At 37.6% G+C, this 15,538-nt stretch overlaps 2 protein-coding genes across 2 annotated transcripts; one reads left to right on the top strand and one right to left on the bottom strand.

Moving 5' to 3' along the window:
- Positions 1 to 1,300: 1,300 nt before the first annotated feature.
- On the bottom strand, positions 1,301 to 3,787 carry LOC100232906 (xyloglucan endotransglucosylase protein 34). Its single transcript, XM_002274484.4, has 5 exons — positions 3,654 to 3,787; positions 3,356 to 3,549; positions 3,138 to 3,238; positions 2,786 to 2,979; positions 1,301 to 1,976 (listed from the first exon to the last, which is right to left on the bottom strand). The coding sequence occupies exons 1-5, from the start codon at positions 3,686 to 3,688 to the stop codon at positions 1,577 to 1,579; spliced, it is 924 nt and encodes a 307-aa protein (XP_002274520.1). The 5' UTR covers positions 3,689 to 3,787; the 3' UTR covers positions 1,301 to 1,576.
- Positions 3,788 to 10,907: 7,120 nt separating this feature from the next.
- On the top strand, positions 10,908 to 15,041 carry LOC100257489 (respiratory burst oxidase homolog protein D). Its single transcript, XM_002268605.1, has 12 exons — positions 10,908 to 11,493; positions 11,589 to 11,751; positions 11,856 to 11,904; positions 12,142 to 12,255; positions 12,345 to 12,770; positions 12,860 to 13,246; positions 13,395 to 13,490; positions 13,642 to 13,757; positions 13,848 to 13,950; positions 14,043 to 14,116; positions 14,247 to 14,791; positions 14,932 to 15,041. The coding sequence occupies exons 1-12, from the start codon at positions 10,908 to 10,910 to the stop codon at positions 15,039 to 15,041; spliced, it is 2,769 nt and encodes a 922-aa protein (XP_002268641.1).
- The last annotated feature ends 497 nt before the right edge of the window (positions 15,042 to 15,538 follow it).

Genomic DNA, 15,538 nt, shown 5'->3' with positions numbered 1-15,538 from the left:
CCCACTCTCTCTCTCTCTCTCTCTCACCTAGGCAATTATCCACATGCAGCATGGGTGTGGACACTGTTTGAGGCAAAATGGGCCTCCTAATGTCTCTTTGGTTATGGAGTCATGGACCACATCCTAGGATTGCTATTAGGGTTTTAGTGGACTAGGTTGAGCCCAAATTCAGCCCGGTGATATAGCAAGTTTAGTTGAACAGCATTCAATATAGAAAATAGAAATTGTCTATAATGGGGATTCGGAGAAATCCTAATGGGTTAAGAGCAATATCCAGCATCTCAACTTTGATTTATCCATGGAAGGCTCGAGTTTTATGCCAACTTGATACTTTAAGTTCTTAACCATGTCATGCCTTACAGGCATGAATGTGAGCCATGTTTCATTTCTGTGCCAACTCATGTTTGATGTGTGTCTTCACTAATAACAAGTCATATGAAACACCGAAGAAAATTAAGGAAAAATTTATAGGTTATATTTGATTTCTAGAAATGTGAGAAAAAACACGAGATAAAGAAAGGAAAAAATAACAGAAAATAAAAACTATATTTAAAATTAAAAAATTAATAAATTATTTTTATGTATTGTTTTAAATTCAGTTTTAACTTTTTATATAAAGATTAAATATATTTTAAAAATATATAAATTTTTTACTAATTTTAATCACATTAAAAAAAAACATTTCGAGAACTAAACATAATCATGTTGAAACTGGGAAAATTTATTAATAAAATGAGGGAGTTGATCCCTTGGCGAGGCCTAAAGCATTGTGGGGTGGTGGCTATCCACATTTCTTGAGGATTACATAAGATCTTGAAAGGTTACAAAAGAGAAAAAATCTAAATACAGTTTATTGAAAGTTTAAATATGTAGCAGGTGAGTTGACAACATGAATTATGCACTGCTCTCGAAACAACCAACTCTGTTCCACCAATGGGTTCGTAATTATGATGTGACCCTCCTTTATTTCTTCCGCAAATCTCGCACATGATTGTAGCCTCTTAAATGTATAGATATGGATCCAATCAATCTAATTAAGAAATTATACATTGTAATTGTACTGATTCCAATACAGAGCATGTGAGCACTGCTGACTGGCACTGAGAAATGTTAATTTTTCAAGTGAAACGATGTTTGAAGGAGTGTGTGACTAGGTGGCCTTAACAAGGCGTTGCTAGATTAGATGCGGTGTGAGATGGGTGACGATGATCCGATTCAAAAAAAAAAACGAAGACAAGAGAGGATCTAACAGTTGAATTTGGGTCACAACCCCAAAAAGTGAGGCATAAAAAATTGAAACTTTCCCGACAAACAGAAACCTTTATCATATATCGAAAAGCAAAAGAATATGACTATAACTTAGCGGTGGAAAAACACGAATAACAGTCACATGGGCATGCATATAGAGGACATACATTGAATTTTAAAAATTACAGCAATCAAATACATGGTAGAGATGAAGATGAGAGCATAGTAATAAGAGGCAAATCCCAAAGAACTATGAATGGAACAAAGCAATAAGCGAGAGAGATAATAGTAGTAGCAGTGGTATTAGTATTAGTATTAGTAGAAGGGTCTAAACGTCTCTGTCTCTCTTGCATTCAGGTGGCATGGTGGGGTATCTAACTCGGTCAGTGCAGTAGTTGTAGATGGTGTATTTCTGGCGGACCCAGGCGAGTCTCCTGTACTGAAGGGAGTCGAGATCTTGAAATTCCCTTTGGTCCCACCATCTCTTGCCCTGGGTCGCACAAAATTTGGCTTCCACTGAAGCCTCACACCCATCCACGTGGAAACTCTTGTACGAAGCCACAAATGGAGCCTTGGACCAGTCGGTCTTCTCCAGCCCACCCCTTGTGGCCCAGTCATCCGCATTCCACAGGCTTGAGTATATCTTCATGGGTTGGTCGAATGGAAACTTAACTCCCAAATCTTTGCTGTTCTTGAACACTCTTATTGGGACATCGTCCACCAAGAATCTGATTTTCAACACACATCAGACCCCACACGCATACGCCAAATTTTATATTTACAAAACAACAAAACCGCATCATATAAAATATAAAGTGAACTCTGCAATAATTTTAGTTTGAATTTTTTTGTCCAGAAGTTGAATACGAAAGCAAAAAAAGCAGGGGGACAGCTCAAAAGCTTATTTCAATAAACAATAGCTGATTGATTTACTCGATTTTCATTTTCCTACTTATTTAGGTTTCATGCTGGAGACAACCAGCATGGCCAATAGTCTGAAAAAGTAAAGAGAAGCAGAGGTTCTCTCAAAATAGCTGGTCCCGGCCCAAAAGGGATTGTGTTAGAAGCACATTTATTGAACATACCCAGGTGGAGACTTGAGAGACAGATTCACGGGATTGTGTTTGCCTAAAAGATTTTGGATGTTGAAAGAACGTGGATGTAAAGACGAAGGACCCCAAAAAGTAGTTTTGATGAGAGCTCCAACATCAATTCACCAACCCACTTCTTTTGTCCAAGATTCTAATGATGAAAAGCATTGAGAACATTTTACTGTTGTGGGAAATAAGAGGGAAAACATTTTTGAGGAAGAAACCGGCTTGGGTTTTGTTTCTAGTGTTTGCTAATCCTGGACGGGAACAAATTTAGCAACCCACTATTTATACTGATGCTAAATCATTTTTATTAGCTTAAATATTTTGATACTCGAATGTAGTTTCCTTCTCTAAAGATCTAGATAACTGATGGAAGGGGTTTGATTGGGCTGTGTCTGAAATTAATGAGTTCCAACGAAGTAAAAGAGGGAAAAGGAACATACATTATCAGAAACGTATTCCATAGAACTGAGTATGAGTGAAAAGCTTTGGTTGGGTCAAACCAAAGATAGATTCTCTGCTCTCTGTCTCCTTTTCCTCCCGTGAAGACATTTGTCTGTAAAATGTAGGGTTGGCCGGACCTGTTCCCCAAGAACTCAAAGTCTATTTCATCATGCTCTGAGTTTTGAGAAGACAGCTGCAAATATATACAAAAGAAGAAAAACCAAATGAATGAATGATTAAAGAGGACAGATATTCCACTAGAGGAAAAGGACGGAGAAGAAAGCAAATGACCGATAAAATAAGCTACAGATCATGATATATATGGGTGACAATGTGATGCGAATCACTCACATAGAAAGCAGTTACAGTTCCCGCAGAATCCCCTGGAACCATCTTTATTTGCATACTGAAGTGGCCGAACAAGTAAGACCCCTTGGATTGGAAGCCAGTACCTTCCCAAAATCAAACCCCAAATATGAATATCCAAAAGGGAAAAAAAATCTATGCTTATGATGAAAAAACAAAACATGATACTACTACATGTGCTGGCATTTGAATGTGGTTCTAACCTGTGTATTTGTCAAGGACGAGCTGAATCTCAGAGCCTCCATTGTAGGACTTGATGTGGTCAAAAGCCCATGTAGGCACATAGTTTCTACCGAATGGCACATCGATAGGCTTCCTTGGAGCAGCACCCCTTGCTCCAGAGACCATAAACAGTAAACCCAGAGAGAGAAGCCACAGGCAAGAAGCCATTTTTGTTCTGCAACCACCAAAAAGAGCACGTATGACTATGAGAAGCCTTCAACAAGAATAATAATAGAAGGGGGGACAAATTTGTAAGCCTTCTAATCTCAAGTTCGTTACCCGAGAGGGAGAGACTGAGGAAGTGTAGTAAGCATGTGGAGAAATGGATGAGCAGCAGGCCCTTTTGTAGTGTCTCTGATTTATCTTCCATATATTATTGAATACCTCGTGCTAAGGTTTTTAACCCATGGATAAAGTAATAATCCACACATTATTATAATAAATAATAATAGTATGCATACAGCCACATCTATGACGGTGGGAGAGCGGCTTCAATAATTTTCTTTGGCGCGTTGGAGATTGGAGGGATTTGAGGAAAGGGATTTCAACATTGGCATTCAAGTGGAACATCTTTCGGTCTCACAGCCAGAGAGATATGGGGTGCGTCAGTCACGCATTGGCCCATTTCACACCCTGCACCTGCATCTCTTTACCAATGAACATGGGCCAGTATGTTTTTTGGGCTGAGTCCCGGGCTCCTCTTTCCAACAACTGTTCCTGTGGCTTTTGTTTTTTTATCAAATGCCACTGCACTTGGTATTTGGGTAAATGGGTAATGCACACAGCTCATAGCTTTAATGGGTAGGAGGATCAGAGGATGGTTCCTGCAAGCTATCAAGCCTGAACTCACCAGAGACTTCTGGACCAGCAGCTGCAGCAGCGCCCCCTAAGTGGCTTCCTTATCCCATCCCATGGAACAGATTCACCAAACCCAACATTTATCCCTGTGTCGGCATGATTGAATTTTGCTAAATCTTTTGGCTAGCAATCTTCATTAAAAAGGTAACCGAGAAATCACCCACTTAAAACAGTTCATTTTCGCACAATAATTTATTCTTTTAGGCAGTTCCTTGATGGGGACTCTGTTTACTCTGAGGAAAAGGGGTTTGGTGAAAAATGACTAAATGTCATCATTACAATGTCGTGAATGTTGGCGGAACCATTCACCACTTCCACCATATTGCTTGGAGTCATTCAATTAGACCTCTACCTCTCCTATTCATCTCAAGGTAACAGGTGAAATGTAGTAAATGCATCACCTGCAAAGGAAGCTGCTCCCAGGAGCTACACTATATATATATATATATATATATATATATATATATTTGTTCCCTTTTGTCTTCCTTTTAGCCTCCTGACCAGAGGAACCTGCTAGTACATTCAACAAGTCAATAAAAGTAAACGAGTCAGTCCTCTCAATACTCAAATGGAGTGATTCTGCAGGGGGCTAGCTACATGGAATCTCCTTAGGGCGTAGACCACATAACAGAGTCTTATTTAATGAATTAAATGCGAAATAAAGTGGCTTTATATATGTTATAAAACGTCAAATTACATCATCATCATAGCATTTGTAGGATGATAAATTTCATATGTTAGAGGTGTTGTATTGGTCAAGATTGGCATGATATATGTGAACGGGTAAAAAGAAAATGGGCAGCCAATGGGACCAGGAGGAAGAGAAAAGGAAAGTAGGTGGTGGGACGTAAATCAGGACGAAAATAACATGGTATGAGATGGAGCCCAGGAAAGAGGGCAGAGAAGATATTGAGGATGCACTTTAGAGGAAGCGAGTCATGTGATGGTGGATACGGTTGTTGGGTAATGGAGACAAGGCGCATGGCTAGCTGTCCACTTCTCCAGTGTTTTTAAGAGAACAAAAAGCTAATTATATGGGAAGAGGGGTGGGGTCCAGATTACACCACATCATGTGCAGCAGCCTCTCACCCTCAAACCTCATCACATGCCACTTTTAATCACCTCTGTTGCCCATCTGCATCTACATCCGCACCTCCTCCTCCACCTCCACCTCATCCGTAACCGTAAGCATTCCAACTGACTCCCACCTTTTCTTATCCATCCACCTCCTTTCCTTCCTAATTTTTCATTTTAATTCATTTGCTTACCTTCTATTAATTTCTCAATTGTTTTCATTGTCCTAATTCACTCCCCTTTCATTTCTATTCCCTTCTTTTGCATAGTTGCATCTAAGATATATAAATAAAGAAAATACTATATTTAGCACCGGACTTTGAGGGCTGCAATCGGACAGATTTTGGGTTAAAAAAATACTAATCTGAAAATATTATATCTGATAGGGATTAGTCTTCTAACTCGCTCATAAGTTATATTCCCACCTCAATATATTAATTGTGCCTTTTAAAGAAATAATAAAATGTTATATATGCATATATACATAGCAAATTTCTAAGCCGTAACAAGACATGCATTCATGCATGCATCATAACCCTGCATCTAAAATTCTTCACTGAATGACTGCATTTTTATCCATCTTTTTGGTGGATATAAAGATGGATTTAGTAAAAAGGAGGATTGTTCTCTTGGTTAGCAAGAGTTATAAGTGTTTTTTATCATGAAGCTTCCATGAAATTGTTTTTCTTTTATAATCTTTTTATAAGTTTCTTCCTCTTGCAAGCTTTGATGCAACAGTTTGTTTATGCTTTATATAGAATATTTTTTTTCTTCAGGTGTGAGGTTTTCTCCCAGCTACTTGAAAACGGTTTAATTTGAAGGTACCTTCTTTTTGTGCAAGGGCAAATCAAACTTTTAGCTCCTTTAAGAAGAAATGAGAAATGATCATAATTTGATGTATATACTATATACAACTTCCCTTTTACTTGTTTGACACACATTACATCCCTAAGGAATGGCATTTTGTATGTTTGGCAGCACAAAACCGGAAGCAGCAAGACGACCCGGAAATCCAAGTTTTCATGTGGATAACACAGATTACGATGGTGTATATTGATATAGTCTATCTGTAACTTGCATGTACTTGTTGCCTGTCTCAATAAGAAAAAAATATATATTAAGGTTCATCATCCAGAAGTAGTAATTTTATGTACATGTGGGAGTAGAAAATAATTTTTTTTAAAATAGGGTCGCCCTCTGGTCTCTCCTTCCACACGCGGGCATGCAGTTACTCTTCAAACACAGATGTCACCTGAACTAGGTGATTGTTCTCTTCTATGATCGAACATGATCCCATCCATTTGACTTTGTATACTATATAATCTATATTAATATAAATACTCACACACACTCAAACCCAGTTACTTGATTCATAAGATCTTCCAATGCCACCATCATGTGATACTGATACTACTCAAATATGTATAATGTATCAAGATAATGGCAAAAATTAAGAAGAACTCATGTCTTTTCAGCTAAATGTTGGAGGGGCCGGCTTTTCAGCTTAATAACATGTGGCATTAATGTGGTTTGTTTTGAGCTTTGGGCTAGCTGCTGCTGACATTAGATTCTGCTGCAGCCTGCACCATACAGTTCATAAAATCATTTATTTTTCCTATCTGTCAAATTGTGGCTCTGCTGGTGGTTGATGTGGCACATCTGGATTGGAGCTGTGCTGACCAAACTTACATGCACCTCACAGCTGTCTTAACTAAATAATGCAAGGTAGCCAACTTATAACCAGTTGGGGTTGACATCACTACTCACCATCTATTCTTGCAATCTGATGTGATCATCTCAAGTTTGAGCAGCCTTGCATATCAGAAAAATACAAACATCGCACTTTCATGGGCGTCGCCAAACTCCATATATGCAATAATATCATTTTTGGGTGACGAAAATGAAGAGTCATGCTTCTGGTTTTCCATCTGTTGTACAGCAATATTTATGTTACCCATATTTCTCCAACGCTCAAGTTACAGGCTATACTTAGTAAAGGGTTTATCAAGGGCTCTGTGTTTGCATACAAAATTAAAGCAAATAAATAAACAAACGTACAGTTGGTTCAGAATTGATGACAGAAGGGATGATGTTGAGAATTGGTTGTCATTAAATTAATACTGGGTGTAGTAGCTAGCTATTTTCATGTGGGAGTGTAAACAAGAAAAAAATTGTGTGGCTAAGTGGCTACATTGTTTTGAGATTTCTCATGCACAAACCTTCCACCCCTTGAGTTCCATCCTCTATTTCCAACGGTTGAAAAATGAGTTTATTTTGCTTGAATTGTTAGAACCAAGTTTTACAAGTTCCATCTTGTACATATACATCGTACGCGTGTGTGTAATTAATTTGCACTCTTTTGAATATATATATATATATATATAAGAAGGTTAGGGTTTTAGGAGGTATGCTTTAGCATGCCTTCCATTTTTTCTAGTAAGCCTAGTTGATTTTCCTCCAATTCTGCTCATTGGTTACAAAAGACCCGCATGTATAAATGTGTTATTGTTGAATTCTGAATTAGTTTATGCAGTTTCAATCCATCTCTATCCGAATTCAACTTGATATTTTTATTTTTATTTTTAGTTTGACTATTTTAATCCACAATTTGAGTTGGACTTGAATAAAAAAATATTATTCTAAATTAAATTTTGGTCAAACTTGTGTTAGGGACTCGGTAACTCAAGTTTATAAGGCAACTAAGTTTACTATATATATATATAGATATATAATTTAAATATATATAATTATTCAATAGTAGTACATATACTAATATTGATTCATTTGTATTAAGATATATTTATTATTTTAGATATTAGGAAATGATGTAGTGCTGAATATTAATGCACCTTTAAGATTTGGTTATTTGGGCATCAGTGAATAATTAATTTGTCCTTCTTAGCTTTAGTAATTTTAGATGTACTTTTGATATAATGTTAAAATTAAAATTAGTTATGAATTTTTGAGTTATTATGAGAAACATATTAGAAAAATCACTCCTTGTAATTATGATGAATTGTTTAAATGATTGGTTATGAATTAAAATTCATTGTGAAATATTTACGAAAATATAACTTTTATTCTTAATTTGATTGTTGACTGGAAAATTATTTGAAAATATCCCTTAATCTTTTATGATGATGTGTGTGTGTGTGTTTGGTAATTATTTATTTATTAGTTATAATACCATTCACATTCAATGATATGTTAGTTTCTACCGAGGAATCAATGAAACCATGAAAAAATCGCCGACCATTGCATGTAGTCGTCGATATTTTGGCGAAAAATTGTCGAGTGCATTTGCAGTGATCCAATAGCCCATATTACACTCGAATTGGAACGGTCATTTGGTTGTGCATATGACGACCCTGATTGAATCTGAATGTGATCCAAGAGTTGTAAGGATTGGTCTGATCAAACCTAAAAAATCTTAAATTTTGGCTTGCAGGCGATGGGACTCAAACCCAAGCCAAAACAAACATGCGTAACCTTGGGTCAGTACTGCTAGGCTAACTTGCCCTTACATTATATAACACGCACCAGACTAAATATATACTAACACCATGACAAAGACAAAATATTTTAATAAACAAATTCATTCTAATTATTTTATTTTTAAATTTAATTTAATTGATCACTAAAAATATAGAAATTATGGTGATAATTTTCTAAACTTTTTTTTATAACATTTATATATGAATTAAATATAAAAAAATATAAATATTAAAAAAATTTATACATATATCATCATTTATTTTATATCATTGAATACAATTGAATTAAATGGTTTATAATTTTAATATTAAATATATTTTAAAATTATATATGTTATAATTAAATATCACAATATTATTATTGAACAATATTTTATACACTTATAAAATTTATTTTTTTATGATATTATTATCAAATATGATAAATTATATCATATATATATTATAAATAAAATTTAAAATGTCTATTATTGCTTATTATATCATTTTTAGTCTTTTTATCAATATTTTCATAAGTTTCAATAAGTTTTATGATCAACGATATTTTATGTCAAAATATCTATCAATATATCTTTAATATATTCGATATATATGTAAAATCGAAACACTAATATATTTATGATTATCAATATTTCATCCTTGGATTAAAGCCCTAACAACCTATTTTTATAGCAAATTGTTTGGAGCAGTCAGATTTTTCATTTCTGTTTTTCACTAATTAATAGGGTTTTTTCACAGAACTTTTCCCTAAAGATGTTGTGGCACCTTACATCAATAATTAGTATAAGTCTTGGGTCAGGAAGAAGGCATTGGTTGGACCAACTGGCCCTTTCTATGGACTTAGGCCAACAACTTGGGCTTTGGACTGAGGCCTAGACTTAGCCATGGGACGAAAAGATTAAACCTAGCAGTAGAGGGGCTAGACCCAATGTTTTAAGCCACCAAATGGTTTGAGTTGCTCGCCTCTCCTCCCTCACCTAACTGATCCAAGTCTAACTATCATGATCTTGGCTGGCTCTCTGTGTTTACCTTCTCACAAACCACTTCAATTTCTGCAACTCCAATAGCATGCAACACTTGTCTCAAAATTGTAACAGGGTTGTAGCTAGATTCTCATGCGTGGCTAGCTATCTTGTCTTAAGGATCTAAATTAAAAGTAAGAATTAATTTCATTTACTTTCCTGTTTCGGTTAAATACATCTAACCCCCATAAATTTAGAATTTCATCAAACACATTTTTTATTATTTTCATTTTTTATTTTTACTTTACCTCTCATCTCATTCAAAATAAGAGAGGTGCATAATAAAATTTCAAATCTGGGCTAGTTGCATTTAACCAAAAACTCAAAGAAAGTGAATGAAACTCGCTCTTAAAAGTAGAGCCCCAAACTTGGACCCAATGTTTGCAAGACCAGAGAAAAAAAAAATGTAGTAACATTACAGAACATGTACGTGGGTTACCAAGTGTAGTACGTGTTTCAACCCAATGCTTGGCGGATTAAGGCTAACCCAAGAAAGGAGAAATAAATCAATTAATAAAAACAAAACCAAGGCTGGGCGCGATGCATAGTGCAATTGGGAATTAACAAGGGTTTTGTGAGGTAAAATTAAGACGTAGGTTCAAAAGTCTGCAGAATTTATACTTATCATCGTGAATTTGTGATGAGGTGTCAGAAAGAAGATCGTGAGCTGAAAAAAAAGGAATGAAGTATTGGGAACTTGTGATGATTAAACAAGTTTTTTCTGGCACCCACAAGTATGAAATTGGTTTGCTGATGTGAACTTGATGCCATGGAAACCCAATAGGGCGAGAGGAGAGAAAGAAAGGGAGTTGGAACTTGAAGTATTGGGAAGTGACAAAACTTTCTAATGTTTAATGACTTATCTTTCTACATTGTTTATATCCCCCAATGTGTGGAGACAGCCAGACAGGTTTTGAACTGCCTGGCCTTGTCTTTTTTTTTTTTTAATCACCCTAGTTCTTGGAATCTCCGGCCTTCTATAGTTGTCAAATTCTAATCTATTCATTCTGAGGCTTGTTAGAATAAATTGGAGGCACTTATACATTTATTAGTCATTTCTGATTCCTCCCACCTTAGATCTCAAGATGAGAATCCATGACAACTCCGATACTGAGAACGTCCAAAGTGACAAAGCATCCTACTGTGGCCCTCTGGGCGGACCTCCAGACAAGAAGAGATCCGCAAGAGAGAGTGCCAGATTCAATATTCCACCAGTGACCTCCTCCCAGTTGAAGAGCACCAGTGTTACTCCTCGTGATGATGATGACTACGTGGAGATCACTCTCGGCGTTCTTGATGACTCCATTACAGTTCACAGCGTCCAGGCTCCTGGGGGAGCAAAGGGCGAAGATCCGCAGCTGGCCCAGCTGGCCAAGAAGTCCCTCCAGAAGAAGTCCTCCTATGCTTCCTCCATCTTCTGCACCACCTCCTCTAGAATAAAACCGGTGTCTCAGGAGCTAAAACGCTTCCCTTCCTTCTCAGAGCGGCCTCCTGCTAGACATTTTGATAGGACAAAGTCAGCTGTGACTCACGCCTTGAAGGGACTCAAGTTCATCACCACCAAGGCCAGTGGTGGCGCCACTGGGTGGCCCGTCGTTGAGAAGCGCTTCGATGAACTCACTGCTTCCACTAACGGCCTTCTTCACTTCTCCTTGTTCTGCGAATGCATTGGTAGTTGAACTGACTGCAACATCTTTTGGTTTTGGTTTTGGCTGTCCCGCTGTTTATCTGGCTAATTATCACTCAAAAGTTTATTGTACATACAGGGATGGACAAGGATTCCAAGGATTTCGCCGATGCGCTGTTCCATGCACTTGCCCGGAGGCATAATTTAACGGGAGATTCAATTGACCAGGCGCAGCTCAAAGCCTTCTGGGAGCAGATCTCCAATCAAGGCTTCGACTCCCGCCTCCAGACTTTCTTTGACATGTAAGCATTTGTTAATCCTTAAATATTCATCAATTCTCTCCATCTTAGTTGAGAAAGTTTCCAGTTTATAATAAGGATGATAAATTGGTGATAAATGCATGCAGGATGGATAAAAACGCTGATGGTAGAATCACAGAAAAAGAAGTCGGAGAGGTATATCATATGGTAGGAATTGTATTAAATTATGTCTATCCAAAAGAATAATTTCTCCCCTGTGAATGTTCTTTCAATATATATAATCTCTCAGCTGCATTTATTTGGCCGGCTGAAATTCAACAACTCAGTCTAACGACTACACCCTCCATTTGCAAAAACTACCATGGATAGTAGTTGTTATTCCCCTAAAAGATATGATTTGAGGTCTAACAATGAAACTTGTTTATGTTGTAGATTATCAGTCTCAGTGCTGCTGCCAACAAGCTCTCCAATATTCAGAAACAAGCAAATGAGTATGCAGCATTCATCATGGAAGAACTGGACCCAGATAATGTCGGATACATCATGGTGCGTTACATAATTTTTTTTTTTTTTGCATTTTATTATCCTACTCATCATCCTATCCTCCTGGCATTGACTCTTTATCTGTTAAACAGGTTCAGAACCTGGAAACACTGTTGTTGCAAGAACCCAATCAATCTTTTAGCGTAGGAGATAGTCGAATTCTGAGTCAACTCTTAAGCCAGAAGCTCAAGCCCACGCAGGAGAATAACCCATTGAAGAGATGGTGCCACAAGACCAAGTACTTGGTCATGGATAACTGGCAGCGGCTCTGGGTTATGATGTTGTGGCTTGGGATATTGGCAGGCCTCTTCACATACAAGTTTGTTCAGTATCGCCATAAGGCTGCTTACAAGGTGATGGGATACTGTGTCTGTACTGCAAAAGGAGCCGCGGAGACTCTTAAGTTCAACATGGCACTAATTTTACTTCCAGTCTGCCGCAACACTATTACCTGGCTGAGAAACAAGACCAAATTAGGCGTCCTTGTTCCTTTTGACGACAATCTGAATTTCCACAAGGTGCCCAACAATTCTCTGATATTAAATGATGCAATTTCTGGTGTAATTCTTTTTTTATATTGTTTATCTTCATGTTACATTATTCTCAGGTCATTGCAGTTGCAATTGCCATAGGGGTTGCATTACATGGTGGTGCTCATCTAACATGTGATTTCCCAAAAGTTATTCACGCAACGGAAGAGGAGTACAAGCCCATGGAACCTTACTTTGGCGAGGAGCAGCCTACCAACTACTGGTGGTTTTTGAAAGGAGTGGAAGGGATGACTGGTATTATAATGGTGATCTTGATGGCCATAGCTTTCACACTAGCCACCCCTTGGTTTAGGCGGAATAAGCTGAATCTCCCCGTAACCCTTAAAAAACTCTCCGGGTTCAATGCTTTCTGGTATTCACACCATCTTTTTGTCATCGTCTACGTTCTCCTGATCGTCCATGGCATTTACCTTTATCTTACCAAGGAATGGTATAACAAAACGGTAAGAACCTTTTTTCTGTGACCCAATCAACACAAGCAGTTCCCTCTTTCATGTCATTTTAATTATCTCCTCCTTTGTGGTTTTTTGTTTTTCTTTTTAATTAGTATACTGAATATTTTAATACCCTTTTCCCATCTCTTGATTGCAGACATGGATGTACATCGCTGTGCCATTGGTCCTTTATGCATGTGAAAGGTTAATTAGATCTTTTAGATCAACCATCAAGCCTGTTAGGATTCTAAAGGTAGTTTGATCAAACATTTTTTTTGTTGCCCTTTTATTTTCCTTGACACTATTCATTTGATAAGCATCCACACAAAGTAGATTGTAGACTGTTTTACATTGTCAAGTATATATATTTGAATTCTGATAAATCTACACTGGGTATTGGTAAGGTTGCTGTTTATCCGGGAAATGTGTTGACATTGCACATGACAAAGCCCCAGGGCTTCAAATACAGAAGTGGACAGTACATGTTTGTTAACTGCTCATCGGTTTCCCCCTTCGAATGGTAAGTATATTCAAATAAGGCACTACTACGTGATAAAGCCATATATTTATACACACTAAACAAAAAAAATTAATTGTTTGGTATGAACAGGCACCCTTTTTCTTTAACTTCAGCACCGGGAGATGACTATCTAAGTGTTCATATTAGAACTCTTGGCGACTGGACACGACAACTTAAAACTGTTTTCCGCGAGGTCTGATTATCTTCTCGAAGTGTCAACTAGCCAACTTGCAAGTCGGATTTCCTTTCCTTCTCTTAACTAATTATGGCCATTTGATTGCATAGGTCTGTCAGCCTCCAACAGGTGGCAAAAGTGGACAGCTCAGAGCTGATTGCTCGCTCGAACGGAACGGTCCTAAGTAAGATGCCTAGACTTGCTTGTTAACGAGGGAAAAACTTTTATGCTGGATGTTGAATGAACCATGCATTTTTCAAATTTGATCACATGCATTGGATAATTATGTAACTTGGATTAAAATTGAGAAACAGCTTTCCGAAGATCTTGATAGACGGTCCATATGGAGCACCAGCACAAGACTACAAGAAATACGAGGTGGTGTTGCTGGTTGGGCTGGGGATAGGTGCCACTCCCATGATCAGCATAGTCAAGGACATCATCAACAACATGAAGGCCAAGGAAGAAGACAAGGAGGACATACAAATAAGAGTTGAGACTATCCCAGATCATGATAATGGCGACAGGAAGAAGAAGAACAAGAGAACTTTCAAGACCAAGAGAGCCTACTATTATTGGGTAACAAGGGAACAAGGTTCATTCGAGTGGTTTAAAGGGATAATGAATGAGGTGGCGGAGATGGATGAGAAGGGTGTTGTAGAGCTGCACAACTACTGCACAAGCGTGTTTGAAGAAGGAGATGCCAGGTCTGCCCTCATAACCATGCTTCAGACCCTCTATCATGCCAAGAATGGCGTGGACGTGGTGTCAGGAACTCGTGTAAAATCTCATTTTGCCAGACCCAACTGGCGACAAGTCTTGAAGAACATCGCTCTCCAGCATCCTGATAGTCGAGTTGGTGAGTTACCTTACCTACAAACTACCAATATACCCTTGCTATCTAGCTTTATATGACAGACTCAAAAGGTTTTTTCTCAGTGAAAATTAATGGAAGCTATGGATCAATAACTAAAATTGAAGAGTGCACTTTTGGCGCAGGAGTGTTCTACTGTGGGGCACCGGGACTCACCAAGGAGCTACAGAAACTGGCTTTGTACTTCTCCCACAAAACCACCACCAAGTTCGATTTTCATAAAGAGAATTTTTAGACAATGCCTACTTACAATGAGAGAAGATAGCACCCAATATTATATCATGTATCTGGTTAGTGAAATTAAGAAGAGCCCCACCATATGAGTGATGGGTAGGGGAGATCATTCCAACCCTATTTTTTTTACCTTATCCACCAAGTTTGTCTTCTTATAATTCTTACAATTAATCTTCAAAAAATCACCACAGTGTGTCCTTCGCATTGATAGAATTTTCTAGGCCTCTCTACCTGTGTGGAGATTTGAAAGTGACTATAACAAAATGTGGGAATAGCAAAATGGAAGGAATATTTTAGGATTTAGTGTAGGGAACTTAGGTGACATTAGCAAAAATAAGTTTACAACCCTCTCAACTACAAAATCCTCTACACGATTTCATTTTTCTTTTTACAATTCCTCCTCCTCTACACCAACAATCACTACTATGAGAAAAGTCGACCATGTCAACCTAGGTAAAAACTGATCTAAGAGCTAAAACCATGATCGTCCACATGATC

The sequence above is a fragment of the Vitis vinifera genome, chromosome 1 (genome assembly GCF_030704535.1).
Source record: "Vitis vinifera cultivar Pinot Noir 40024 chromosome 1, ASM3070453v1".
In the NCBI taxonomy this organism is placed as follows: Eukaryota; Viridiplantae; Streptophyta; class Magnoliopsida; order Vitales; family Vitaceae; genus Vitis; species Vitis vinifera.
This window is presented reverse-complemented; position numbering and strand designations above follow the sequence as displayed.

What these genes read in the sequence shown, in the direction of transcription:
- LOC100257489 (XM_002268605.1), top strand. Translation starts at nt 10,908, where the DNA reads ATGAGAATCCATGACAACTCCGATACTGAGAACGTCCAAAGTGACAAA. An exon ending in CTTGTTCTGCGAATGCATTG is followed by an intron (nt 11,494 to 11,588) that starts GTAGTTGAACTG and finishes TTGTACATACAG; the next exon opens with GGATGGACAAGGATTCCAAG. An exon ending in CAGAAAAAGAAGTCGGAGAG is followed by an intron (nt 11,905 to 12,141) that starts GTATATCATATG and finishes TTTATGTTGTAG; the next exon opens with ATTATCAGTCTCAGTGCTGC.
- LOC100232906 (XM_002274484.4), bottom strand. Translation starts at nt 3,688, where the DNA reads ATGCTTACTACACTTCCTCAGTCTCTCCCTCTCGG. An exon ending in CCTCAGTCTCTCCCTCTCGG is followed by an intron (nt 3,550 to 3,653) that starts GTAACGAACTTG and finishes TGGTGGTTGCAG; the next exon opens with AACAAAAATGGCTTCTTGCC. An exon ending in CGTCCTTGACAAATACACAG is followed by an intron (nt 3,239 to 3,355) that starts GTTAGAACCACA and finishes GATTTTGGGAAG; the next exon opens with GTACTGGCTTCCAATCCAAG.